This window comes from Vulpes lagopus, chromosome 7, assembly GCF_018345385.1.
Source record: "Vulpes lagopus strain Blue_001 chromosome 7, ASM1834538v1, whole genome shotgun sequence".
Classification (NCBI taxonomy): domain Eukaryota; kingdom Metazoa; phylum Chordata; class Mammalia; order Carnivora; family Canidae; genus Vulpes; species Vulpes lagopus.
In genome coordinates, this window is record NC_054830.1 from 16,622,344 (window position 1) to 16,650,260 (window position 27,917).

Consider the following 27,917-nt stretch of genomic DNA (forward strand, 5'->3'; position numbering starts at 1 on the left):
CAGAAACAGGCTCTTTTAAGATATCAGTAAATTTTTCTCTTCTTTAAAAAAAAAAAATTAACTGTAAGATCTTGCCTTTTCTTTTTTTTTTTAATTTTTAAACATTTATTTATGATAGTCACAGAGAGAGAGGCAGAGACACAGGCAGAGGGAGAAGCAGGCTCCATGCACCGGGAGCCCGACGTGGGATTCGATCCCGGATCTCCAGGATCGCGCCCTGGGCCAAAGGCAGGCGCCAAACCGCTGCGCCACCCAGGGATCCCCAATCTTGCCTTTTCTTAAAAAAATTTTTATTGTAGTAAAATGAACCTAACATAAAGTTCAGTATTTTAACCATACAATTTGGCATTAAGCACATTTACGTTGTTTTGCAACCACCATCCATCCCTAGAACTATTTTATCATTTCATACTGAAACTCTATATCCATTAAACACTAACTCCCTCCCCTGGCTCTGGTAACCACCATTCGACTTTTAGTCTCTATGAATTTAACTATACTTAGGTACCTCATATAAGTGGAATCATACAGTATTTGTCCTTTTTTTTTTTAAACATATTTGAGAGAGTGCGTGTGCAGGAGAGCACAAGGTGAGGAGGGGAGCAGAGGCAGAGGGAGAAGCTGAGCAGGGAGCCCCACCTGGGACTGGGTTCCAGGACTCCAGGGTCACGACCTGAGCTGAAGGCATGCTTAACCAACTGAGCCACCCAGGCGCCCCAATATTTATCCTTTTTGCTCTGGTTTACTTCACTCAGCATAATGTTTTCAAGTTCATTGATATTGCAGCAGGTGTCAGAGTTCCCTTTTTTTTTTTTTTTTTGACAGGTGAATAATAGCCCGTGGCATGCATTTGTCACATCTTGTTTATCCATTCATCCATGATACACATTTGCTTTGTTTCCACCTTTCGGCTGTTGTGACTGACATTGTTAGGAACACTGGTGTGCTCTCATTTTCTTTTCCACGAAGGTTGGCTCGTGACTGAGTCTTGCAAAGTCTGGGGCCAAACTGGGCCCAAACTGCGCTGTGGGTGAATCCTCCCTGTGAGCCCCCATACCACATTCCAGGCTCTCCTTTGCATTCCTTGAATGGCTCAAAGCCATCCATATCCGGCTTCACACAAGACAGACCTGAACTCTTCGCTTCCCCTGGCGTTTCTCCGCTTTACACCCCATCTAGGCGTTCTTCTCCCATCCCTGCAAGGGGACACGTCAGTGTCTGAGTCCCAGGCCTTTCAGACCGAACCGAGTGTACCAGTCTCCAACCACTCACTTCTTTGCCCCAAAGCTCCGCACTTGGGATAAAAACCCTTTGCTGTCTTCTCAGCCCCATGTCCTACCCAGCCCGGGGGTCCCTCCTTCAGGGCTCAGTTTCCAAGTCACCTTTAGGGCGGCCCACCTGCCACGCTATCTCTATCAGAGCACCTGCCTCTCCCCTCTCTGTCCTTCCGCTCCGCTTGGGACTTCAAGCTTCTGGGTGAGTTCTCTAACGCCCTTCCCACGAGATAGGAGCGCCGAGGCGAGGCGGAAGGCAGGCCCGCAGGTCCCCCCGGCCGGCCGGGAAAGGAAAACCAGCTCGCGCCGGCTTCGCAGCTACGTGCAGGAAAACTATCACTCCCAGAAACCCTTTCTCCGGGCGCTGGAGAGTCGCCCTCCACGCCCTTCCTGCGGAGGAGACTGAGCATGCGCAACGGCCGCAGCGGTTACCCCGCAAGGCTGCGCGGGCGGGGACTGCATCTCCCAGGAGGCCCTGCGTGCAATTTTCATCGCCGCGTGACGAGCGGCTTCCGGCGCGGAGGGGCGGGGCGCGCGGCTGAGGCAGCAGCTAGGGCAGCTAGGGGAGCGGTCGGGTGGCCGGCGGGCGCCAGCCGCCATGGAGGCCGTGCCCCGCATGCCCATGATCTGGCTGGACCTGAAGGAGGCCGGAGACTTCCTCTTCCAGCCGGCCGTGAAGAAAGTAAGTCCTTCCCCCCATCTCTCCCGCGGAGCGCCGTCTGCCAGCGCGTGACGCCCCCTGCGCGTCCATCATCTCCCTAGGCCCTGGTCGCAGGGTCGGGTGAGGCCGGGAGGGGCCTCCGCTGGATTTCCTCAGCCCGCGCCCCCCCCCCCCCCCGCAGACATTCCTGTCCCCTCCTCGCCCGCTCGGGGCTACCACCCGCAGCCCGTCGAAACCTGCTTCCCGACTTCTGCTCCGGGCCATCCACGGTTCCCACCGAGGCACCGCACTTCCTCCGTGTGACGCTCGGGACCTGGTTCTGCCCCGCCCCTCCTCCACGCCGGGACCGCCTCGCGGGGAGAGGTGGGCGGCCCTGGCCGTCTGCTCTGAACTGTGCCCTGCGTGCGCTGTCTGTCGTTCCAGGACCTGCCTGGGACGAGCGCCTGGGATGGCTCAGCGTGTGTGTGTGTTGAGGCGGGAGCCAGAGGAATGCCTGACCTCTGCGATTGGGGTCTCTCTGACACTTGGTGCAGTTCCCTCTGGACTCTTAAGAAGAACCATATTCGGGAGCCCCCTTAAGACCAAAAGATACAATTCCTTGTCATTTTTTTGGGAGAGTTACTGCTTTTCTTAATTGCCAGGAGGGGGTAGACAGCGTTGTAGCTCCTGGAGAAACCTTAGCAGTCGTGTTTGGACCTTCAGTTGGACGGAGGAGACCCAGGCAGGTTTGGTGGTGATGGAGGCAGGGGACCTGTGTTGTGAGATCAGGTGGGGCTGGTACAGAGAAGGGGCCAGGTGTGTTGAATGAGCATCGGGTGCCCTCTGAGACTTCAGCCTTGGGGAGGGCCACCTAAGAGCATTGGGTCAGAGCAGAAGTAAACAGGAACAACCAGGTCGTTACAGGTTGGCATCCTCGTGATTTTAGTAGTTTAGAAAGACAGGAAATTGGATTCATCTAAAACTTAAGAGTTTTGTTACCTCTTCCCCAGACTTTGGCCTTCTAGCCATCTGCTCTTTCATACAAGTACAGTTAGATGAGTTTTCCTGAAACATAACAAAACTTTGTTTTCTAATTCAGCTCTAATCCATTTAGAGTTCTCCCCGACCAACCACAGCTCTTTCCGTAGTTTTTGAAGGCCCACTGTATGTTTGATCTGTGTTTTTTTTTTTTTTTAAGATTTTATTTATTTATTTGAGAGACCAGGTGAACTAGAGACCACAAGCAGGGGGAGGGGCAGAGTGAGAGGGAGAAGCAGACTACTCCCTGATCAGGGAGCCGGATGAGGGGCTGGATGCCAGGGCCTCGAGATCATGACCCACGCGGAAGGCAGACCCTCAACCGGCTGAGCCACCCAGGCATCCCCTTGATCTATGTATTTCTGATATAGGTTCTGTTCACAGTCAGCCATTTGCTGTTCTCTTAACATTCTCTGTATATTTGCTCTTCTATGCCTTTGGTTGTGGAATCCTCCCACCCAGAAGTGCCCTATTCTTTGTCGTGTGGGATGGGCATGGGGCCCTTCTTTAATCTCATAGGTTGATTGTCTCCATCTTTCAAGGTCCAGTTTAAGTTCTTTCTCTTCCAAAAGTGTTCTTTAATTCTTTGATTTGGGTTAAACTTCCCCTTCTCTGAATCCTTTTTTCCATTCTTTTTCTGGTGTTAGTATGTGTGCTATGTTTTAACTCCTATTCAATTCTTAGTGACCTGAGAGGCATCTCCCTGCTCCTCGAAGCCTAGCGGGGTCCTCTCTACACAGTTGGCATTCAGGAAAATATTGCTCAAATAAGGACATTTGAGAGAGAATTTAGTCATGGTGACCATAAATTTATGGAAATCCAGTGGATAAAATCTCAGCCCAGAAAAAATCCTAGGAGATATTTTTGTTTAAACTTAGCCTTTGAGGGCAGCCCTGGTGGCTCAGCGGTTTAGCGCCGCCTTCAGCCCAGGGCCTGATCCTGGAGACCTGGGATCAAGTCCCACGTCAGGCTCCCTGCACGGAGCCTGCTTCTCCCTCTGCCTCTCTCTCTCTCTCTCTGTCTCTCTCCTTCTGTGTATCTCATGGATAAATAAATAAAATCTTAAAAAAAAACCAAAAAACTTAGCCTTTGATATTCTGGTTACTCTTACCTAACCAACATGGTTTTATGTGAGTAATGACTTCCCTGGAAGCCTTCCTGAGTCTCCATGAAAGTAGTTGCTAATTAGCCGTTTAGCCTGAGGTGGTATTAAATGCTGAAGAAACTATTCATTTCCTAGACTTCAGCTCTTTTTCTGTGTTTCCTCCTGGGGATTGGGGAAGATACCGCCATGATTGTGGCATGTATTTGCATGAATCCATTGAAAAGGACTAACAACCTGTGGGTAGGCTGGGCTTGCAAATGGCCAACTCCCTCAGGGTACCCTGGAGCTCTTCCTACAGGAGACTGCAGAAGCCACTGCAACCTGGGAACTCTTCCTGACCTGGACTCTTCCCCAGCCCTTGAGCCCTTGCTCTGCCCTTGTCCTCTTCTATCCTTTCTCTTAACCATGGGAACCTTCACCAATGATTTGGAGCTGAGAGAATTTAAGTTAGGATACTGGGGTAAAAATTGATTCTGTTGAGGTCACCCTGTTGAACCCATCTGTATTGGTAATACAGATGAATAACAGACAATTCTGTTTGTTTTTCTTTCATGGAGTTCAGTTTAGTAGAGGAAACTTAAAAATTAAATGGCAATATCAGTGGAAGAATATGTGTAGGGTACAGAAGTACCAGCCTAAGGAGGGGCCATCAGAGAAGCCTTGGTGGGATGAATAGCCTTTGCAGGATGAATTGAAGTTTTCCAGATAGCTGAAAGGGTTTGTTTCATTGTAAGGCCTGGGCTGTTGAAAGACCTTTAATAATGATTAGTATTGTTTTTTGCTGCTGATGGACATGCCTTCAATTATGAAATAATGTAAAATAAGAGCCAGGAGAACAGCAAGCTGGTTTTGAACTTTGAACTGCAGTGCCATGTTTTGGGTTGAATACCGCGGCCCATGTAATTTTTTAGTGGAAAAATGCTGCTGTTCCTGCACTTCCTTTTTTTTTTTTTCTTAAGATTTTATTTATTTATTAATGAGAGACACAGAGGGAGAAGCAGGCTGCACGCAGGGAACCCGATGTGGGACTTGATCCCGGGACCCCAGGATCACGCCCTGAGCTGAAGGCAGGTTCTCAACTGCTAAGCCACCATCATCCCGTCCCTGCACTTTCTTACCTGAGCCCAGATTGCTGACTCACTGGAAACTGATGAAGGCTGATTTGTACTTTTCATCATTGAGTGATTTGGTGACAAGTGTTGGTATTTGAAGTTGTTTTCTCTTCTGGTGCCAAACACCTTCCCCTAATCAACTGCACTGGAGCATAAATCAAACTGACTTGGACTTAGGTGTTAACATCATCTCTGATTCATTCATTGAGCAAGTGTTTATTGAGTGACTGTATGTGCCAAACCCTGAGAATTCAGGGCTGTGTGTAATGATAAAAATTGTTGCTTTCAGGGAGCTTATCTTTTAATGATCCACATGGTAACCCATCCTCAAGGGAAGATGTATCATGTGGTAGCCACCCTGCCATCTGAGTGGCTCCTTGGCCTTTCCCCCACTCCCACTCTGGCTGGATTGATCTCTAAATCTTCCGTTTCCCACCAGGTTCCTCCAAAGAAACTGCTTCAGCCTGCCTCTCTCTAATTCATTCCCTCAGGCCTCTCCTCTAGGAACTGTCAGCCTCTTTTCCTTCCACATCTGATCATTGCTCTTGCTCTGGTCCTTACTGGAATTCCTTTTCTCTTGTTCATTACTCTGGTTGAACCATACCTCCCCAGCTGCCTGGCTATTGAACAACACTCCAAATTCAGACAGGTCTTAGCACTCAGCTTGTCTGTACCACAGAGTGCACACTCTTCTTACCTCTTGTTACGGTTCCTCTTATTCACATGTAGGGAGAGTCTGGTTTTTAGGTTTGTGGAATTACCCCCCCTTCCGTGTTTCTCATAGGATAGCTGCTGACTCCTTTGAATCACTTGCAACATACACAGAAAAGATTATGAGACAACTGGAGGCCTAAAAGGGGACCTGCCTCCTCAGCAGTGAGGAGCAAGGGACATTGCCAGTTACCTCTGGTGTTGGGTGACCTGTCTTTTCTCTTATCACAGATTTAGAGTTACCAAACCTGTTTGCCTACTTATGTTTTACACAGGATGACTTTAGGAACAAATGACATGCATTGTCTAGTTCATTCTTCTCTGACTTTAGTCTTATACACCAAAAACCTGTATCCATTTCACTCCAGATTCTTCCCTTTACTCGGGAAGTAATAAATATCTGTATGTGGAGAATGCTTTACAAGTGTTGGTTGAATGACCTAGTCTAGTTCTAGCACCCACTGGGAGATGTAACATGAGTTGTCCTTGCTGATATTGTTTAGATGAGATGTGGAATAGGGGTTAGGCTAGGCAGGGACGAAGGTCTGTTCTCTTCCTCTGTGCGGTAGGGCTGTAATTTGGTTTTAGGCTTGCTGACATCAAGGGTGGGACTTGATCCCGGGACTCTGGGATCACACCCTGAGCCAAAGTCAGATGCTCAACCACTGAGCCACTCAGGCGTCCTAATAAAATTAATCTCATTTGAAATTCAGTAGCAAAGTATATATTGTATTTATTAACAGTCCTGTATGTGGGACTTAGTTTTATGTGTGTTTCCATGGACCTGCCTAAGGAATGGGCTTCAGAGTGTCTGTGAACTAAAATTGTGTGCACATTTTTGGGTTTGTGCATAGTTGAATATTTCTAGGGAGATTTCTTTTATGGCTTTTGTAGTCTCAAAGGACTCAGAAAAAGGCTAAGAACTATGGATATAGGGGAAAGTCTTTTTCAGGTACCGTTTAATTCTTCAGCAACTCTTAAATATTTGTTTTCCACATTTCCAACGTACAGAAAAGTTGAAAGAATAATAAATTTAATAAATAATAATAATAAAATTCTCTCTACCTATTTTTGATAATTATGTTTCACCATATTTGTGTGTTCTCTGTGTCTTTGTGTATGTATGTGCTTACGTGCATGTGTATGTATCTTGTGAACCTTTGAAAGTAAGTTGTACACATCTCAGCACATTGTAAGACTAAGGACATTCTCCTGTGTAACCATATTATCATCACACATAAGAAAATCCACAGAAATTTTCTACTATATGTTAAAACTTCACCTATTGTCCCCAAAGCATTTTTTAAAGATTTTTTTTCATTTTTTTAAAAATTTTATTTTTAAGTCATCTCTACACCCAATGTGGGGCTCAGACTTATAACTCTGAGATCAAGAGTCACATGTTCTACTCAAGCCAGTCAGGTGTCCCTCCCCCCAATTTCTTTTCCCCCAAAGATTGTATTTGTTTATTCATGAGAGACAGAAAGAGAGAGGCAGAGACATAGGCAGAGGGAGAAGCAGGCTCCACACAGGGAGCCCGATGTGGGACTAGATCCCGGGACTCCAGAATCATGCCCTGACCTGAAGGCAGGCACCCAACCACTGAGCCACTCAGGCGTCCCCCCCAAAAAAAAATATTTTTTATGACTTTTTCTTCCTCAAATTTGGATTCAGTCAAGGTTCTCATATTGAATTTAGTTCTCTTTCTTTAATATTTTAAAATCTAGACTGGTCTCCTGTTTACCCCACCACCACCATGACATTGATTCTTTTCAGAGACTGGGTTAACTGTTGAGCAGAAGTCCCAGCTTTTGAATATTCTTGAGTGTCTCCTTTTAGTATTTTCAGTTTGTTCACCCATTCTCTGAATTTCCTGTAAGTGCCACCATTTGCAGAGCATCTGACACATCTGATAAGGCTCCTACCATTCCCAATGCACTCATTGTTTGGTGCGGGTTAGAGGGGTGTCACTGGCATGACCCTGCCACGGTGCCAGGCACAGTCTGGTGAAGGCATGTTTAGAATGTAGAGAGAGCAGCAGTTAAAGTTTAAGGGATTGACATTTCAGCTGAGTCCCTTTTTTTTTTTTTTTATTCATGAGAGACACAGAGAGAAGCAGAGACATAGGCAGAGGGAGAAGCAGGTTTCCCGTAGGGAACCCAGTGCGGGACTCGATCCTGGGACCCCGGGATTATGCCCTGAGCTGAAGGCCGACGACACTCCATCGCTGAGCCACCCAGGCGTTCCTCAGCTGAGTTAATATTGGAGAGGGGACAACATGTGGGCAAGCATTGAGACCTGAAAGCAGCAGTTCCACAGGACTGTTGGCTTGGCGTCCCCAGGAGTCACTTGAAGACAGTCCTTGAAGGCAATTGGGAGCTGGTTGTGAAGGGCCAGGAACTCTGTGCATAGGAGAGATTGGAGACTTTGGAGAGCCATTGTTGCACATCCTTTTCAGATTATAATTTTTCTCTTTAGATTGCAACTCATTTCTCATAATCTCACTAACCTGAGAAAAGTGTTTGGGTTTATTTTTTCCCCCGGTGTGTGTGTGTGTTTCAGAAGGCTTTGAAGTTAGGAGTGACAGTGAAGTTTGCTAGAAAGAGATCTCTGGCCTCTAGGTAAGGGGCACATTTAAAGGGGTGGCAACAGGATAGAGAAGAGGGCTCATGGACACACGGGATTTGCAGGAGGTAAAACCAGCAGAAGAGGTGGGCATCACTGCCCTTTGTGGTTGTGGAATGGGTATATCTGGCTCCCCCTAGATTGCTAAATCAGCCAATAGGAACCATAACAGGGGTGGTTCCAGCTGCCTTAGTCTGTTGACCTTAGGTGAACAAGGGGTCTTTTGATGCAAGCTGTGCCTCCAGACTGATGAGTTTGCTCATTTTTGAGAGAGTCTGCTCCTGAGGTGGTGAGTGCTGTTGTGGCCAGGCATGCCAGTCCCCTATCTGATGTGGGCACTGACTTTTCCTTCTATCTTGATTATTCCCAACACACACCTGCAGGCCTTTCTTCAAGGTGAGGAAGATGTAAATTATTTATTCTGTGTTGCCATATCGTAGCCTGGAGAGCTGGCAAAGAAGGCTTCGCACTCCCACTCTTGTTTGGTATCTCTTGCCTATGTTTGTGGTTGGATTAGGATTATGGTTGTAATCCCAGAACACAGTAAGGTCTAGTCCTTGAGGGAGGCTTGAATTTGTGGCCTATTGGGATGTTCAGTAGGATCCCTTTTCAGCCAGCTAAGTTCCCCTGCTTCCTGAGCTGCCAGAGTCCTGGACTTCACAGAGAGGGCTGCAGCATGATGAAGACCAGTCAGGGTGTCCACCTAAAGTCACCCAGCATTATTTTCTATTTTGCTCAAAGGTAGAGGCATCTTAGTGCTGCTCCATCTTTGAGGTAGAGTTCATAGTGGTCCGGGAGATAGGCTCATGATTGTGGATCTAGACTGGTGACTGCCAAGGACTCAGGGCAGGAGTGAGAGCAGGGGAGTGTTCTGCATTCATGGTCTAAGTTGTTTTCTCTTTCTCTTTTTCTTTCTAGTTTGTCCTAAAAAATTATGGAGAGAACCCAGAAGCCTACAATGAGGAACTGAAGAAGCTGGAGTTGCTCAGACAGGTAGGAGGATAGTATTTTTATGCACTTGTAAACAGGACTGCTTGGTAAGGAGGTAAAGAAACCACCTGAAACTGTTGTTAATTTAATATTTTTTCCTCTTTAAGAGCAGCAAAGTTAATGGTAAAAAAAATTTGAAAATGCTTAAAAAAAAAAGACAGTTTTTAAAAAATCCTTCTCACATTTTTGTATATATTTTATAATTTTTATATAATCAATCCTTGAACAACAGGGATTTGAACTGTGTGGGTTCGCTTATATGCAGGTTTTGTATCGTACAGGCTTTACATGTATTTTCTTTATGATTTCTTTAATATTTCCTTTTCTCTAGCTTACTTTATTATAAGAATACAATATATAATGTATATAACATACAAAATGTGTGTTAATTGACTGTGTTTCCAGTGGGGCTCTGGTCAACAGTAGGCTATTAGTAGTTAAGTTTTTGGGAAGTCAAAAATTATAGTAGATTTTTGACATGGGGGTCAGCACCCTTTAACCCACACTGTTCAAGTGTCAGCTGTGTATACTATATAAAAACACAATAGGATCCTACACTGCCTGTAGAGCTTATGTAGTCTGTGCTTGCTTGCTTGCTTGCTTGCTTGCTTGCTTTATTTATTTATTTATTTATTTATTTATTTATTTATTTATTTAAAGATTTTATTTATTCATGAGAGACACAGACAGAGAGGCAGAGATACAGGCAGAGGGAGAAGCAGGCTCCATGCAGGGAGCCCGATGTGGAACTCGATCCTGGGACTCCAGGATCACGCCCTAGGCCAAAGGCAGGTGCTCAACTGCTGAGCCACCCAGTCGTCCCATGTGTTTTCATATAATGCATTGTAGATTTGTTTCTTTATCAATGAACATAGAACAGTAGTATTTTTCATGTCTTGTGATCGTTACATTGCACTGTGATTTAATCCATCTGGTCTCATTGAACATTAGGTTATTTCAGTTTTCACCATTGTAAGTATAATCCATGTCTGTGCATACTTGGGGCATTTATGGGATTGTTTCTGTAGGAATTAGTGGGTGAACAGGATGCACTGGCTTTCGTTTCCACCTCCAGCATGGTACATGCTTATTCATGCTGTTACTTTTCAGTTCTGGCAATCTGGTAGGTGAAAAGGGTATTTAATTTTAATTTTCAGTTATTTGGCTAATAATAAGGTTTCACAATTGTTTTTTTGTTTTGTTTTGTTTTTTTTAATTTATTTATGATAGTCACACACACAGAGAGAGAGAGAGAGAGAGAGAGGCAGAGACATAGGCAGAGGGAGAAGCAGGCTCCATGCACCGGGAGCCCGACGTGGGATTCGATCCCAGGTCTCCAGGATCGCACCCTGGGCCAAAGGCAGGCGCCAAACTGCTGCGCCACCCAGGGATCCCAGTTTCACAATTGTTAATGTGTTTGTTACATATCTTCTTTTAGGGCTTGCCAATATCTTTTGTCCATTTTTCTATTAGAGTGGTATAGGCATACCTTGTATTGCGCTTTGCTTTATTGCACTTGACAGATACTGTGTGTGTGCGTTCTTGAAGATTTTATTTTTAAGTAATCTCTGCACCCACTGTGGGGCTTGAACCCACAACGTCAAGATCAAGAGTCACATGCTCCACCAACTGATCCAGCCAGGAGCCTCTAGATATACTGTGTTTTTTACAGATTGAAGGATTGGGCTGTCTTGCATGGAGCAAATCTGTTGGTGCATTTTCCCGATAGTACTTGTTCACTTTGTGTCTCTATGTCACATTTTGGTAATTCTCACAATATTACAAACTTTTTTTTTTTTTTTTTAACAAACTTTTTCATTATTGTATTTGTGAGGGTGATATGTGATCAGTGATTTTTGAGGTTACTGTTGCAATTGTTTTGGGGCACTGCACACCCTGTATAAGACCGAGAGCTTGGGGATCCCTGGGTGGCTCAGCGGTTTGGCGCCTGCCTTTGGCCCAGGGCGCGGTCCCGGAGTCCCGGCATCAAGTCCTGCGTGGGGCTCCTGGCATGGAGCCTGCTTCTCCCTCTGCCTGTGTCTCTGCCTCTCTCTCTCTCTCTCTCTGTCTATCATAAATAAATAAATCTTAAAAAAAAAAAAAAGACCGAGAGCTTGGGGCAGCCCGGGTGGTTCAGGGGTTTAGCGCCGCCTTCGGCCCAGGGCGTGATCCTGGAGACCCGGGATCGAGTCCCACATTGGGCTCCCTGTATGGAGCCTGCTTCTCCCTCTGCCTGTGTCTCTGCCTCTCTCTCTCTCTCTCTCTCTCTCTGTGTCTCTCATTAATAAATAAATAAAATCTTTAAAAAAAAAAAAAAAGACCAAGAGCTTAATGGGTAAATGTTCGGTGTGTTTTGACTGCTCAATCAATCCACTGTTCCCCTTTCTCTCTCCTTGGGTTTCCCTGTTTCCTGAGACACAACAGTATTGATATTAGGGCAATCAATAACCTCGCAACAGCCTCTAAGTGTTCCAGTGAAAGGAAGAGTCTCACATTCTCATCTTAAATCAGAAGCTAGGGACGCCTGGGTGGCTTAGTGGTTGAGTGTCTGCCTTTTGCCCAGAGCGTGATCCTGGCGTCCTCTGAGATTGAGTCCCACATCGGGCTCCCTGCATGGAGCCTGCTTTTCCCTCTGCCTGTGTCTCTGCCTCTCTCTTTCTCTCTGTCTCTCATGAATAAATAAAATCTTAAAAAAAAAATAAATCAGAAGCTGGAAATGATTAAGTTTAGTGAGGAAGACAGGTGGAAAGCCAAGGTAGGCTGAAAGGTAGGCCTCTTGCACCAGTTAGTCAGGTTGTGAATGCAAAGGAGAAGTTCTTTTTTTTTTTTTTTTTTTAAATTTTATTTATTCATTAGAGAGGCAGAGACACAGGCCGAGGGAGAAGCAGGCTCCATGCAGGGAGCCCGACGTGGGACTCGATCCCGGGCCTCCAGGATCACGCCCTGGGCTGAAGGTGACGCTAAACTGCTGAGCCACCTGGGCTGCTCTGCAAAGGAAAAGTTCTTGAAGGAAATTAAAAGTGTTACTCCAGTGAGCACATGAATGATAATAAAACCACATCAGCAATGGCTGATGAGGAGAAAGTTTGAGTGGTGTGCATAGAAGATCAAAGCAGCCACAACAGTCCCTTAAGCCAAAACCTAGTCCAGAGCAAGGCCCTTACTCTCTTCAATTATATGAAGGCCCAGAGAGGTTGAGGAAGCTGCAGAAGGAAAGTTTCAAGCTAGCAGAAGTTGGGTTATGTTTTTTTTTTTTTTTTTTTTTTTTAAGATTTTACTTATTTATTCATGAGAGAGAGAAAGAGAAAGAGAGAGAGGCAGAGACACAGGCCAAAGGAGAAGCAGGCTCCATGCAGGGAGCCCAACGTGGGACTCAATCCCGGGTTTCCAGGATCAGGCCCTGGGCCGAAGGCGGTGCTAAACCGCTGAGCCACCCGGGCTGCCCGGATTACGAGGTTTAAGAAAAGAAGCCATCTTCGTAACATAAAAGTGCAAGGTGAAGCACCAAGTGCTGATGGAGAGATCCGGAAGATAATTCATGAAAGTGGCTACACTAAACAACAGATTTTCAGTGGAGACAAAACAGCCTTCTGTTGGAAGAAGATGCCATCTAGAACTTTCACAGGTAGAGAGGATAAGTCAATGCCTGGCTTCAAAGCTTCAAAGGATAGGCTGACTCTCTTGTTGGGGGCTAGTGCAGCTTGTGACTGTAAGTTATAGCCAGTACTCATTTACCATTCTGAAAATCCGAGAGCCCTGAAGAATTATATTACTTTGCCCGTGCTCTAGACATGGAACAACAAAGTCTAGATGGCAGTACATCTATTTACAATGTAGTTTACCAAATTTTTTAAGGCCCCTTTTAAGATCTCAGAAAAAAAAAGATTCCTTTCAGAATATTACTGCTCATTGACAATGCACATGGTCACCCAAGAGCACTGATGGAAACTTACAAGGGCTTTTTATTTTGTTTCGTTTTTACCCCCCCGGGTTCCTCAGTAAAGTTTTCTTCATGTAGGTTTTACACATAACTTGTTGAGTTTATTTCCGGACTTTTTTTTGATTGTTGCTATTATTGAATATTCCTCCCCCTTCTTCTTTTATATTTTCCACTTCTTACAGTAGAAAAAAGCAACTGAGCAATATATTTTGTTTTTTGTTTTTTATTTTTAATTAATCTCTACATCCACCATGGGGCTTCAGCTCATAAACTCTGAGATCAAGAGTTGCATGCTTATCCGACTAACCCAGTCAGGCACCCTGAGCAATTTAATTGTTTTCTTTCTGATAGTATTTGAGTTCACTTTCTTTTTCTTATTTATTTTTATTTTTATTTTTATTATTTTTTAAAAATTTATTTATGATAGTCACACAGAGAGATAGAGAGAGGCACAGACACAGGCAGAGGGAGAAGCAGGCCCCATGCACCGGGAGCCCGACGTGGGATTCGATCCCGGGTCTCCAGGATCGCACCCTGGGCCAAAGGCAGGCGCCAAACCGCTGCGCCACCCAGGGATCCCTTGAGTTCACTTTCTTGGGTTTTCCAAGTACTTGAGTCATAGCATAAACACATAATGATTTTGCTTTCTTTCTAGTGGTTGTACTCCTTATTTTCTTGGAATTAGGCATTTCCAGAGCATTGCTAATAATTGTGAAAATGACTTGTTTCTGGTGTTGAGGTATCAGCTTTGAGCACAGTGCTGGCTGCTGTACCCTGTGTCTGAGGGCTTGTTTCTGCATTTGGGGGTGCAGTGGCCCGTAGCAGTGGCTCTTAGCAGCTCATGTCTGTCTCATAGGGGCAGGGGTGTCTGCACATTTGCTCATTTGGTGTTCTGATTATTAACAGATCATAAAAACTATAGAAAGCTTTGAAAATAAGAGAAATATAAAGAACAAGACAGTCATTCCCACAGACAGTCATTGTGATTTTACACATTTCATTTTTATTTAAAAAGCGAGAAGTTAAAATAACATTGCCAAAACACTATAGACTAAATTATTTTAATTGTTACAGTATTTGCTTAAATTTTACTATGTTTCTAACCTTTCTTAACCCTTGTTCCTTAGCAATAAACAATGACCAATAACCAAATGGTGTTTCTGTAATTAATATGAAGAAAGCATTTTTCCCAGTTTTTGAATAAGAATGACATAAAACTGAATGATTTCAGCTCAGCTCTTGCTGGGGGCAAAGCTTGAGCACCCAATAGAGAACTAAGAGGAGCTCTTTATCTGTCCTATTTATATACCGGACTTCCAGTCATGCTTTTTATTTATTCCATTAGCAAACATTTGTTGAACGTTTTCTTAATTTCAGGTACTGTTCTAGGTACTGAGATCCAACAGTGAAGAAAGCGAAGTTCTTTGTTATGTGACATTCTTTTTCTTTTTTTTTAAGATTTTATTTATTTATTCATGAGAGACAGAGAGAGGTGCAGAGACACAGACAGAGGGAGAATCAGGCTTCATGCAGGGAGCCTGACATGGGACTCGATTCCGGGTCTCCAGGATCACACCCTGGGCCAGAGGCAGCACTAAACCACTGAGCCACCCGGGCTGCCTGTTATGTGACATTCTAAATAAGATTCTTTGAGCACAGTGGCACTGGTGTGGCACCACTGGCAGTGGGCTAAGCTTCCAGTAGCAGGGAAGAGGACAGAGGAACCAAATTCTGAGGGTTAGGGGAAAAAAAAAAAGGATGCCCAGTGAACGAGAGGCTTCATGAGGGATCCAGGAAGCATGATGCTGGAGTGGTGGTTTCATTAGGCAGTCTTGGGTAAGGCCTTCATGCTTCCATAGGACTTACTAAATGCCTCCCTCAGCCTTCTGTGGTGTGGTCCCAACCATCCATATGGTGGTTCATCGAAGACACAGTTATGGAGCACCAAGTATGGGAACCAGATCTAGAAGATTTTTTTTTAAGGTTTTATTTATTCATTCATGAAAGACACAGAGAAAGAGGCAGAGGGAGAAGCAGGCTCCATCAGGGAGCCTGATGTGGGACTTGATCCCGGGACTCTGGGATCACGCCCTGAGCCAAAGGCAGACAATCAACTGCTAAGCCACTCAGGCTTCCCCAGATCTAGATTTGATGTAGGTGCAATTCTCAAGCAAGAAGTTGTTCTCCTGCCTACAGCATTTTGGAAACAGTGGTATCAAGGCCAAGTGCCAGTTTGCTTATTTTATTTTTGAAAAATTTACTCAAGTTTCAACAGTGAAAGGCTGCAATTAAGGAAGCTGCACATGAGTCCCCTTGCAGATCTTTTTTTTTTTTTTTTTTAAGATGTATTTATTTATTAGCAGGGAGTGAGGTAGAGGGAGAGAGAAAGCATGTGCACATTGGGGGGCAGGAGCAAAAGGAGCTTGAGATGGGGGAAGGACAGGGGGGAATCTCAAGCTGCCTCTGCACTGAGCATGGAACCTCATGCAGGGCTCAATCCTATGACCCCGAGATCATGATCTGAGCTGAAACGAAGAATCCGATGCTTAACCAACTGAGCCATGCAGGTGCCCTCTGGAAATGGAAGCTGGATACATCTTGGGGAGCTGTAGGCTCTTCTCACAATCTGGTCTGTTTCCTCATCGGTAAAGCAGAGGCTGGAAGAGTTGTCTCTAAGAACACCTTCCAGGTGCAACTCTGAGGTAAATTCTTGATTTATAGAGCATAAAGCTGGCAGGCATGGTGAGGGGCTTGCTGGGAATGGTAGGAGTGGCATGGTCTCAGAGCTTCCTTACCGACCCTCCTGCTCGCTTCAGCTTCTCCACGTGCAGGTATTAGAGAACAGGGCAGGTGGGACTGGACGAGGGGAGTTCCTGGCTGGATTAAAAGTGCCAGTGGAGGGGTGCCTGGGTGGCTCAGTGGTTGAGCATCTGCCTTTGGCTCAGGGCCTGATCCCAGTGTCCTGGAATAGAGTTCCTCATCAGGCTCCCCACAGGGAGCCTGCTCCTCTTCCTGTGTCTGCCTCTTTCTCTGTATCTCTCATGAATGAATGAATGAATAAAATATTAAAAAAAAAAAAAGTGCCAGTGGAGTTGTGTGGCTTAGAGAGAGGGCTGCTTTCATTGTTTCCCAAAGAAGTACAAAGACAAATCTTTTGTTTTAATCTTTTTGTATAGGCTTTAGTATTAAAAAAAAAAATGTAACTATAACATCAACCCTGTTGTTGCAAAGAGGTGACTGCTTAGGATGTGGCTCCACTTGGAAAAATGGCTCAGCCTAAAGGAAAATGTTAACTCTAGGTGGTATCTGATTATGGCAGAGAAAGATGGGGAGGGGGTAGTGACTCTGATTCCAGAAGTCCTGGTCTGAGGGTCACACCTTAGCAGTTTACGTGGCTGTGGGCCTCATCTTTGCTCTGGGCCCTCTGGAGGCTGCTTCCTGAGGGAGCTTACATTCCTGTTCAGAGAAGAGACAGGCCCTAGGGAATGCTGCTGAGTGCAACTGGTGCTGGCTAGCCCTGCCCTGTTGTTCTTCTGAGAGCATCCCTGGCAGGGCCTTTGAGCCCAGCTCTGGGGGGTGGTATCCTCCAAGAAGGGTTTCTTCTAGCCAGTGCTGGCCAGCTCTCTGCTGGGCCCCCTGGCTGCTAAAGTCTTCTGGGAGTGTGTGTGGGGGGATACTCTGATTCTCTCCAGCAGGTGGGGGAGAGTGTTCACAGTGCTGCTAGCCTGTCCCTTTGTTTTGTGTTTCTTGGAGAGTAGGTTGTCTGCTCTTCTGTTTGTTTGAGCACGGGGTTCATCTGCTTTGATTTATTTCCCCAAAATGGGAAGAGCTTTATTGTTTTTAATAAAAAGTGAAAGTGGGGGCAGCCCAGGTGGCTCAGCGGTTTAGCGCCGCCTTCAGCCCAGGGCGTGATCATGGAGACCCGGGATCAAGTCCCGTGTCAGGCTCCCTGCATGGAGCCTGCTACTCCCTCTGCCTGTGTCTCTGCCTCTGTGTGTGTGTGTGTATTCTCATGAATAAATAAATAAAATATTTAAATTAATTAAAAATATTTTTTTTAAAAAGTGGGGGAGGATCAAGGGGGATGGGGTAACTGAGTGTTGGGAACACGTGATGTAATAAGCACTGGGTGTTATATGCAACTGATGAATCTCTGAACTCTACCTCTGAAACTAATAATATACTGTATGTTAATTGGATTTAAATGATAAAATAATAGGAAAAAGGTGAAAGTGTTTAATATGAAGAATAAGCAATACAAAGAAATATATGTCTCTACATGTGTATATAGAATAGGATAAGTTACTTAAACCCTGTTACCTACCCAGTGGTAATCACTTAACATTTTGGTGTATACCCTAGAATCTTGTGTATGTATCTAGTTGGCTATCAGTTTCTATACGATTTCACATAAATGAAATCATACTGCTCGTCTGTTACCTTTTTTTTTTGACTCAATAAATATATCATGAACATTTAAACATAATACTCTCATCTTGGGTCCTTGTGGCTATAGGGGTATTTTCTTTTGTGGGTAGTCTTGACATTATTTAAACAGTCCTGTTTAATGGAAATTTTGGTGGCATCCAGTATTTGACCCTGTTAATAATATACTGTGATAAATATCCTTGTATGCTCACCAAGCATTTGCTTTTCTGGGTGTATTTTACTGTATGTTTTAGATACAGAACTGTGGGTCAGGATCAAGTACATGAACATTTTTAATGCATGTTATAAAACTGCCTTCAGGAGAAGTGGGACTGAATCAGCCAGCCCTGGCTGGTGGGGTGGTTGTTGAACAGCTGCAGGCATAGCTGTGGGCTGTCTCTGGATCCCTTGGAGTGTGCAGTTGCCTAGCTCAGATGCAGATTTCTTTCTTGGGGATCTATGGGCAGACAGACCTGCCTGTACTCTACCCCAAGTGATGGCAGGCCTGCTTCTCCCATCCACCCTCCAGAATGCTGTCCGTGTCCCACGGGACTTTGAGGGCTGCAGTGTCCTCCGCAAGTACCTAGGCCAGCTCCACTACCTGCAGAGTCGGGTCCCCATGGGCTCAGGCCAGGAGGCTGCTGTTCCTGTCACTTGGTGAGAGCTGGCAGGCAGGGCTGGGGGGAGCCTGAAGGGTGCCTGGGGCAGCCCAGGGTGTTTGGGTGATGGAGATGTCCCAAGCCCTTCCTTCCCTCCCCTCCCCTCCCTTCTTCCTCGCTGCAGAGGATGGGGAGTGGCTTGGTGTGGTTGGTCTCCTTAGGTATCCCTCTGACCTGCACTGGGGTGGCTGGTCCCTTCACCTGGCCTCAAGGCCCTAGCTGGCTCCTTTCCTTAAGATGATGTGGGTGGCATGTCTGCAGGACTGAGATCTTCTCTGGCAAGTCTGTGGCCCATGAGGATATCAAGTATGAGCAGGCCTGCATTCTCTACAACCTTGGTGAGCTGCCTACCACTTTCCCCATGGTCCTATCTCCCAGCCCTGCCAACCCAGGATCTCAGCTCAGCAGGTCACAAAGGCGGTGGGTTCATGGGCAGAGGACCCCTGGGTTCTGACCCCTTCACTGCCTTCCTCATAGCTCTGCCAGCACCTCTTTTATGGGCCAAGGGGAGCCACCATGCTGGGGAGGAGCTCCGCTGGGCTGGCCACCATGTGGTGTTGCTGCTGTGTACTCTGGCCAGGAGTGGTGACCTCTGTTTGACCGGACACTCTGACCCCCGCTTATGGCTTTGGGCTGCACCAGTCAGGAGAACAAAGCTGGCCTCAACTAACCCTGTTATCAACCCTGATGACTTAGCCTCAGTGTGGCTCAAGGGAGAATCCTGGGGAGCCCGAGTCCTATATAGGCATCCCTGGGGCTTCAAGACTGGACCTGTAGGCTGGGTGCTATGTATGGAAGTTCTTCCTTCCTCCACTCCCACATCTGCCTGGTGTAGAGCAAGGCAGAGGGGCTTGGGCTGGACTTGTGAGTTTTTCCTTCTGGGTGTCCTTGGACCAGCTCCCTGATCACGAGTGACAGCACTGCCCCTCCTGCCTTATGCTCAACAAAGGCGTGGGGCAACCTGAGAGCAGCCCCAGGGTAGTTCTGACATTGTGTCCTCTGACTTCCCAGGGGCGCTGCACTCCATGTTGGGGGCCATGGACAAGCGAGTGTCTGAGGAGGTGAGGAGAGGTGGGGCAATGGGTGGGACATAGGACATAACAGGGAGAGGTGCTGAGTGTTCTTCATCTCCAGAGCTCCAGAGTTTACATCCTGTCCCGTGGGAGTGGACCTGGGCAACTCTCTGGCTCTGCCTCTGGCCATCCTCCTCCTCTCCCCTCCCAGGGCATGAAGGTCTCCTGTACTCACTTCCAGTGTGCAGCAGGCGCCTTCGCCTACCTGCGTGAGCACTTCCCTCATGCCTACAGCGTTGACATGAGCCGCCAGATCCTCACTCTCAATGTCAACCTCATGCTGGTGAGGCAGTGCCCTTGTTGGGGCCCAGTTCACTGCAAGGGAGGGGGAAGCTGGCACTGGAGTCTGGACCAGGCCCCGTGCACATAACAGTGGGGCCTTGGCTTTGAATTTTTAAGCCCCAGGTGGATCAGAGTAGGGCAGTGTTTCTTGGAGTAGGAAGGCTAGGAGAGGACAGGGCAGGGTATCTCCATTGGTCCGATGGGGAGGGTGAGATCTCTGGGTGAATGAATGACTGCACCTGCATTTGTCCACCCAGGGCCAGGCTCAGGAGTGCCTTCTGGAGAAGTCAATGTTGGACAACAGGAAGAGCTTTCTGGTGGCCCGCATCAGTGCACAGGTAGGGGCAGGGGTAGATGGTGGCATGGCCCCCAAGGGACTGTGAGAATAGGCCTTTAGTTTACTCCTGATCCCCACTCCTGACCCCCTCCTGGTTCCCAGGTGGTGGATTACTACAAGGAAGCATGCCGGGCCTTGGAGAACCCCGACACCGCCTCACTGCTGGGCCGGATCCAGAAGGACTGGAAGAAGCTTGTCCAGATGAAGATCTACTACTTTGCAGCTGTGGCTCATGTGCGAGCACTGTGACCGCTGGGGTGGGGTGGGCTGGGGTGTCCACAGCTTGGGGAATAAGTTGTGGCCTCTCTTCTTTCTTGCCAGCTGCACATGGGAAAGCAAGCTGAGGAGCAGCAGAAGTTCGGTGAGCGGGTGAGTGAGCCATGGCAGGGAAGGATTCGACTGTTTCCAGCCTTTTCACGAGGTGCTAGAGGGGTCCCTTCTCTATAGCATAGAGGAGGCTCTCCTCACCGTCCCTCACCCCCACATGCTTGGCCACCCCCTGACTGCAGGCCTGGTGTTTTCTTTTGTGTTGTTCCATCTGCTTTACCCTCATCCCTAGGGAACTGCAGAGGTATAATAGGCTCCCCGCCAGTGGGGACTCCTGGTGGGAGGCGTAGCTGTAAGGTGGAGTGGGCTGTGTGCTCTTGGCTGGGCTGGTGCCTGGCTCCTTCCTCAGCTTCTGGTCTAGTGGGTCACCTCATAGCCAGGCAGGGCTTAATGGGGTGGCATAAGGAGGGAAGGATGGACCAGGCTCTGCTTGTTGCTCCCCACAGGTCGCGTACTTCCAGAGTGCCCTGGACAAGCTCAATGAAGCCATCAAGTTGGCCAAGGTAAAGCTGAAGAAGAGTCTGGTGGGTCTGAGGGTTGTCCTCACTCTGGCTTTGATTGGTGTTGAGTCCCCTCCCATCTCTGTCCTACAGGGCCAGCCTGACACTGTGCAAGATGCATTGCGCTTTGCAATGGACGTCATTGGGGGCAAGTGAGTCTGTGGAGCTGGGGATGGCCTTGGTTCCTTCCTGTTGGGAAGGGTCTTGGCCCTCTGCATTGTTGGGAGGAAGCCACTACCTGAGAGCAGTGGCCTGATTGCTGGACTTTCCACTTCCCTTTCTGACCCCAGGTACAATTCTGCCAAAAAGGACAATGACTTCATCTACCATGAGGCTGTCCCAGCACTGGACACCCTTCAGCCTGTAAAAGGTCTGGAGCTGAGGGGGGCCGAGGATTGGGAAGGGGTGAAGATGGGAGTATAGAACAGAGGCAGACCCGAGGCTTGTGTGGGCCTGGTTTCTACAGTTGTTACTCTCCCTCCCAGGTGCCCCCTTGGTGAAGCCCTTACCAGTGAACCCCACAGACCCAGCTGTTACGGGCCCTGACATCTTTGCCAAACTGGTACCCATGGCTGCTCATGAAGCCTCATCACTGTACAGGTGGGTGGGAATGGCTAGCTCTGGTCTTAGCACAGATGGGGTTGGGATGTCTCAAGACTCAGGTTTCCAGCAACTCCTTTGTCACTTTGGCAGTGAGGAGAAGGCCAAGCTGCTTCGGGAGATGATGGCCAAGATTGAGGACAAGAATGAGGTCCTGGAGTGAGTTCAGGGCTGGAGGTGGGAGGCGTGGGAGGTACACAGCAGACCTCTGCGGGGTCCCCAGTGCTGCTTGTACAGGGAGAGGAATAGCAAATGTCTTCTTGTACCAGGTTTCCTAGCTCAGCCTTTCCGGCTCATGGTCTTGGGTGCTAGATTTATAGGGGGCAGTCACTTGGCGTGGGAGGGCGATGTTCCTGTGGCCTGTTGTTTTTAGCAGTGCCCTGGGTGTATTCTGTGGGCCAGGCCAGACTCTGTTGGTGGAGGTCAAGAGGCTGATCTGCCTCTGCTAGGACCTCAGACTTAGTTTCAGTGGTGAGGGAGGGAGGAGTTGGGTTGGTGCCCACCTGGTTCTAACCCCCCTGCAGTCAGTTCATGGATTCAATGCAGTTGGACCCTGAGACTGTGGACAACCTTGATGCGTACAGCCACATCCCACCCCAGCTTATGGAGAAGTGTGCAGCTCTCAGTGTCCGGCCAGACACCGTCAGGAACCTTGTCCAGTCCATGCAAGGTGAGCAAGGGGGAGAAGCAAGTGAGTGGAGTCCTCTGTGGTGGCCTTCTCCATGGACCCTGTTCCTAAGGACAGAGGAGGTGCCAGCACCCGCCCTCATGCCTCTGTAGATCCCTGCACCGTGCATCTGTCCTGCTCGGCAAGTCTGGGGCCACACACAAGCCCTTGATCATGGGGGTGGTTCTGTCTCCCCGGGGACGGGCGCAGGTTGGGTGCCTGGTGTGCCTGCATCAGGAGCTGTTCCCCTTCCACAAACCCTCTCCAGTGCTGTCAGGTGTGTTCACGGATGTGGAGGCCTCCCTGAAGGACATCCGGGAGCTGCTGGAGGAGGACGAGCTGCTTGAGCAGAAGTTGCAGGAGGCCTTGGGGCAGGCTGGGGCCAGCCTGGCAGGCTCCAAGGCAGAGCTGGCTGAGGTGAGGCGCGACTGGGCTAAGTACATGGAGGTCCACGAGAAGGCCTCATTCACCAACAGTGAGCTGCACCGTGCCATGAATCTGCACGTCGGCAATCTGCGCCTGCTCAGCGGGCCACTGGACCAGGTCCGGGCTGCTCTGCCCACGCCAGCTCTCACCCCTGGTGAGCCACCCCACCCCCCATCCCATGCCCCTGAGAAGGGATGTGGAGCTGTGGCCTTGGGTCTCACCCACCCCTGCTGCACCCAGAGGACAAGGCTGTGCTGCAGAACCTGAAGCGCATCCTGGCCAAGGTGCAGGAGATGCGGGACCAGCGTGTGTCCCTGGAGCAGCAGCTGCGTGAGCTGATCCAGAAGGATGATATCACGGCCTCCCTGGTTACTACGGACCACTCAGAGATGAAGGTGGGATTGGTGGGCCAGGGACAGTCTCTGACTCTGGGATCCACCCCGAAGTAGTGAGGCCCTGAGTATCTGCTCTCCACCCCCCACCCCCGCAGAAGCTGTTTGAGGAGCAGCTGAAGAAGTACGACCAGCTGAGGGTATACCTGGAGCAGAACCTGGCGGCCCAGGACAATGTCCTGAGGGCGCTGACGGAGGCCAACGTGCAGTATGCAGCTGTGCGGCGGGTGCTCAGTGAACTGGACCAAAAGTCAGTGTCTGGCCCTGTGCTCCAGCCCAGACTCCCACCTGGAGCTTGGCCCGGCCACTCACCTCCTGCTGGCCCTTCTGCCTGCCAGGTGGAACTCCACACTCCAGACCCTGGTGGCCTCCTACGAAGCCTATGAGGACCTGATGAAGAAGTCGCAGGAGGGCAAGGACTTCTATGCGGACCTGGAGAGCAAGGTGGCTGCTCTCCTGGAACGGGCCCAGTCCACCTGCCAGGCCCGCGAGGCTGCCCGCCAGCAGCTCCTGGACAGGTGGGTGTGGCCTCGGGGCAGCTGCAGCCCAGCCCTAGCTCGGCTGGTGGGGGCCCTGCTCCACTCTCTGCTCCTTCCTGGTCTTCTGTAGGGAGCTGAAGAAGAAGCCACCCCCTCGGCCCACAGCCCCAAAGCCACTGCTGCCCCGGAGGGAGGAGGGCGAGGTGCTGGAGACCGGAGACCTGCCTGAGGAGCTGCGCAGCCTGCCCCCTGAAATGGTGGCTGCTCCCCGGCCACCTGACACCTACTTGGCCGCTGCTGCCGTCCTCCGTTTTCCTCCTAGCCCCTTCCCCAGCTCTGCGGGCCCAGGACCCCACTATCTTTCAGGCCCCTTACCTCCAGGTGCCTACTCAGGCCCCACCCAGGGCTTGCAGCCCAGGCCCCCTCAGGCCCCAGGCCCCCCTGCTGTGGTCCTGGCCCCTGGTCCTGCTCTCTACCCTGCCCCTGCCTACACTCCAGAGTTGGGCCTTGTGCCCCGGTCGTCCCCACAGCACGGTGTGGTAAGCAGTCCCTATGGGGGGGTAGGACCACCCCCGCCAGTTGCAGGTCTGCCCTCTGCCCCTCCTCCCCAGTTCTCAGGCCCCGAGATGGCCCTGGGGGTTCGGCCAGCCACGACCACTGTGGATAGTGTCCAGGCCCCCATCTCCAGCCACACTGCTCCACGGCCAAACCCCAGCCCCGCTCCACCCCAGCCCTGCTTCCCAGTGCCCCCACCACAGCCACAGCTGCTGCCCACACCCTACACCTACCCTATGGGGGCCAAGCCGCCCCTCACAGCTCCCCCTGCCCAGCACCACTTTGCTCCTGGGATTCCCCCAGCTTTTCCGGCCCCCAGGGTTGGGCCCCAGCCCCATCCCACAGGAGTGGCATTCACACCCCAGCCCCCCCAGCAGCCCCTTCCGCTCCAGCATCCGAACCTCTTCCCACCTCAGGCTCAGGGGCGGGTGCCCCCACAACCCCCCTACCCTTTTGCCCCTCAGCCTAGTGTCCTGGGACAGCCCACACCGCCTCTGCACACCCCTCTCTACCCAGGCCCCTCTCAGGACCCTCTGCCCCCCCACTCGGGGGCACTGCCCCCCCACTCAGGGGCTCTGCCCTTCCCTAGCCCCGGGCCACCTCCGTCTCCCCATCCCACCCTGGCGTATGGTCCTGCCCCGGCCCCTAGGCCCCTGGGCCCTCAGGCTACCCCGCTCTCCATTAGAGGCCCTTCACCTGCCGGCCAGCCCACCCCTACCCCCCACCCAGTGCCTTCACCTGCCCCGTCACCAGGGCCCGGCCCAGTGCCGCCTCGGGCCCCTGCAGCAGAGCCGCCCCCATGTGTGCGCCGGGGCCCTGCAGCTGCAGACCTGCTATCCTCCAGCCCGGAGAGTCAGCACGGGGGTACACAGCCTCCTGGGGGTGGGCAGCCCCTGCTGCAGCCCACAAAGGTGGATGCGGCCGAGGGCCGCCGGCCACAGGCCCTGCGGCTGATTGAGAGGGACCCCTATGAGCGCCCTGAGAGGCTGCAGCAGTTGCAGCGGGAGCTGGAGGCCTTTCGAGGCCAGCTGGGGGACACTGGGGCACTGGACGCTATGTGGCGGGAGCTGCAGGACGCACAGGAACATGACGCCCGTGGCCGCTCCATTGCTATCGCCCGCTGCTACTCGCTGAAGAACCGGCACCAGGACGTCATGCCCTACGATAGTAACCGCGTGGTGCTGCGCTCGGGCAAGGACGACTACATCAACGCCAGCCGCGTGGAGGGGCTCTCGCCCTACTGCCCGCCCTTGGTGGCCACCCAGGCCCCACTGCCCGGTACTGCTGCCGACTTCTGGCTCATGGTGCACGAGCAGAAGGTGTCCGTCATTGTCATGCTGGTGTCAGAGGCTGAGATGGAGAAGGTGAGGGGGTGGGCAAGGAGGACAGGGGAGGGGGTGCCCAGGAGGGGACCCAGAAGAAGAGCAGACCTCACCACCTTCCTTGTCTGTCCCTTAGCAAAAGGTGGCACGTTACTTCCCTGCTGAGCGGGGACAGCCCATGGTACACGGTGCCCTGAGTGTGGCACTGAGCAGCGTCCGTGCCACCGAGACCCATGTGGAGCGGGTGCTGAGTCTGCAGTTCCGGGACCAGAGCCTCAAGCGCTCACTTGTGCACCTTCACTTCCCCACCTGGCCTGAGTTGTGCGTCTGCTGCCCCCGGTGTGTGGGTGGTGGGTAAGGGTATCTATCTGGCCCTGCTCATGGCCCTCTGGCCTGCACCCTGCAGGGGCCTGCCGGACAGCCCTGGCAACTTGCTGCGCTTCATCCAGGAGGTGCACGCACACTGCCTACATCAGCGGCCCCTGCACACACCAGTCGTCGTGCACTGCAGGTGGGGCCCAGGCTGGTGGGTGAGGGTGGGGGGGTGTCTGAGGGGGGACCCTTGGCCCAGCTGACACCTCGCCTTCCCACCGCAGCTCTGGGGTGGGCCGCACGGGAGCCTTTGCACTGCTCTATGCGGCGGTGCAGGAGGTGGAGGCCGGGAACGGGATCCCTGAGCTGCCTCGGCTGGTGCGGCGCATGCGGCAGCAGAGGAAGCACATGCTGCAGGAGAAAGTGAGGGGCGGGCTGGACGGTTGGGTCTGGGGCTGGGGGGGGTGCAGGGGGGACACCCTCAACCCTAGGGCAAGGAGGCCCTGTGCTGTTGACCAAACCGAGGGCCCTCTCCAGCTGCACTTGCGGTTCTGCCACGAGGCGGTGGTGAGACACGTGGAGCAGGTCTTGCAGCGCCATGGCATGCCCCCTCCAGGCAGATCGTCAGCCGGCACAAGCGTCAGTCAGAAGGTAGGGAGCCCTTGGGGCTTGCGGGAGGGCAAGGGGGCACAGCCACAGCCTGGTGGACTCATGTACACCCATTTCTGTCTTCCCAGAATCACCTTCCTCAGGACTCCCAGGATCTGGTCCTCGGCGGGGACGTGCCCATTAGCTCCATCCAGGCTACCATCGCCAAACTCAGCATCCGGCCTCCCGGGGGCCTGGATTCCCCGGCTACCAGCCTCCCAGGCCCTGTAGAGCCCCCAGGCTTGCCACCAGCCAGCCTCCCAGAGTCCGCCCAGCTCCCATCCTCCTCCCCACCCCCTCTCCCTTCACCTCTGCCGGAAGCCCCACAGCCTGAGGAGGAACAGCCAGTACCTGAAGCCCCCAGCGTGGGGCCCCCCTCCTCCTCCTTGGAGCTGTTGGCCTCCCTAACTCCAGAGGCCTTCTCTCTGGACAGCTCCTTGCGAGGGAAGCAGCGCATGAGTAAGCAGAACTTTCTGCAGGCCCATAATGGGCAGGGCCTACGGGCTGCCCGGCCTGCTGATGACCCTCTCAGCCTTCTGGATCCGCTCTGGACGCTCAACAAGACCTGAAGAGGCTTTGCCTGCCTGGTCCTTACACTACATCATCTCCCCCGCCGGTCTGCCCACCCTAGCAGGGCCTCTCCAGCGGGCCTGGTCTCTTACTCCCATTCCTGCTGCCTTCAGCCATGCCTGGCCCAGCCCGCACCCCTGTGGGGTGGAGATGCCTTGCGGGCCTTGGGTCAGGTTCTCTCCTTTGTGGGACCTGACATTTTTCAGCTCTTTGCTATTAAAGTAATCAACCTGTTCTGTGGCCAGTGTCTGCCCATTGCCTCAAGCGAGGGAGCCTGGGCCTTGGTAGCACCGCCTGAACCATGGTGCCTTAGTGAGCCTGGATGTGGCCGCCCTGGCCTTTCACACCTCTGAAAGGTTAAGAAAGCAGGCCCGTAGACCGGGCTCGCTGAGCTTCCCCGCCCCGTAACCAGCTCACAGAAGCGTGTGAGCCAGTGCTCGCTTTTAGGCCCAGGGAGGGTGGGTGTGTAGCAGCTCTAGGGGAAGACGTAAGTGGCTCGAAAGGCCAGTGGCAGATGGGATTTAAAAAAAAAAAGTTTAATATTACAGTCACAAGGCAGAGACAGCTTCCAGAAGACTCGGCTCTGCACCACAGCTCCTGCCCGCCACGTCCCCACTCAGTCCAGCTTCTCCAGCACAGAGGGCACATACACCAGGCTGAGCTCGCTGCCAAAGTTGCAGACGATGGCAGCATTGTCGAGCACCAGGATCTGGCGGGTGGGCTGGGCCTCGCTGTTCTTTCCCAGGTAGACTGTCTGTAACAGGTCCCCGTAGTTTAGGTCCCAAAAGGAGACACAGCCCTGGCCGCCAGTCACCAGCAGGTTGTCGGAGATGACACCCAAGCTTGCACCACAGCCCAGGTCCTGGAGGCAGAGACACGATGAGCTCTAGGTCTCGAATCCCCCT

General features: G+C 50.8%; 2 protein-coding genes across 3 annotated transcripts in view; one reads left to right on the forward strand and one right to left on the reverse strand.

Moving 5' to 3' along the window:
• Window positions 1-1,469: 1,469 nt before the first annotated feature.
• Window positions 1,470-27,246, forward strand: PTPN23 (protein tyrosine phosphatase non-receptor type 23). Its single transcript, XM_041761770.1, has 25 exons — window positions 1,470-1,956; window positions 9,424-9,498; window positions 18,393-18,520; window positions 18,784-18,860; window positions 19,534-19,583; window positions 19,747-19,878; window positions 20,135-20,215; window positions 20,317-20,448; window positions 20,536-20,583; window positions 20,988-21,044; window positions 21,135-21,193; window positions 21,332-21,411; window positions 21,527-21,641; window positions 21,735-21,800; window positions 22,166-22,311; window positions 22,577-22,888; window positions 22,975-23,129; window positions 23,225-23,376; window positions 23,465-23,644; window positions 23,736-25,524; window positions 25,619-25,803; window positions 25,889-25,993; window positions 26,079-26,217; window positions 26,332-26,445; window positions 26,532-27,246. The coding sequence occupies exons 1-25, from the start codon at window positions 1,873-1,875 to the stop codon at window positions 27,009-27,011; spliced, it is 4,941 nt and encodes a 1,646-aa protein (XP_041617704.1). The 5' UTR covers window positions 1,470-1,872; the 3' UTR covers window positions 27,012-27,246.
• A 281-nt stretch (window positions 27,247-27,527) lies between these two features.
• The window catches only part of LOC121494817 (SREBF chaperone), a 73,669-nt gene continuing 73,279 nt past the window's right edge, over window positions 27,528-27,917 (reverse strand). For both annotated transcript variants that reach the window (XM_041761772.1, XM_041761771.1), the window contains exon 23: window positions 27,528-27,874. In XM_041761772.1, coding sequence (XP_041617706.1) covers window positions 27,629-27,874 — 246 coding nt within the window. In that variant the 3' untranslated portion in view covers window positions 27,528-27,628. The remainder of the gene's footprint in view (window positions 27,875-27,917) is intronic.

Excerpts from the sequence above, each read along its gene's own strand:
- PTPN23 (XM_041761770.1), top strand. The coding sequence starts at position 1,873 with ATGGAGGCCGTGCCCCGCATGCCCATGATCTGGCTGGACCTGAAGGAG. Across the intron at positions 19,879-20,134 it reads TCAATGTCAACCTCATGCTG|GGCCAGGCTCAGGAGTGCCT; the intron begins GTGAGGCAGTGC and ends TTGTCCACCCAG. Across the intron at positions 25,804-25,888 it reads TTCCCCACCTGGCCTGAGTT|GGGCCTGCCGGACAGCCCTG; the intron begins GTGCGTCTGCTG and ends TGCACCCTGCAG.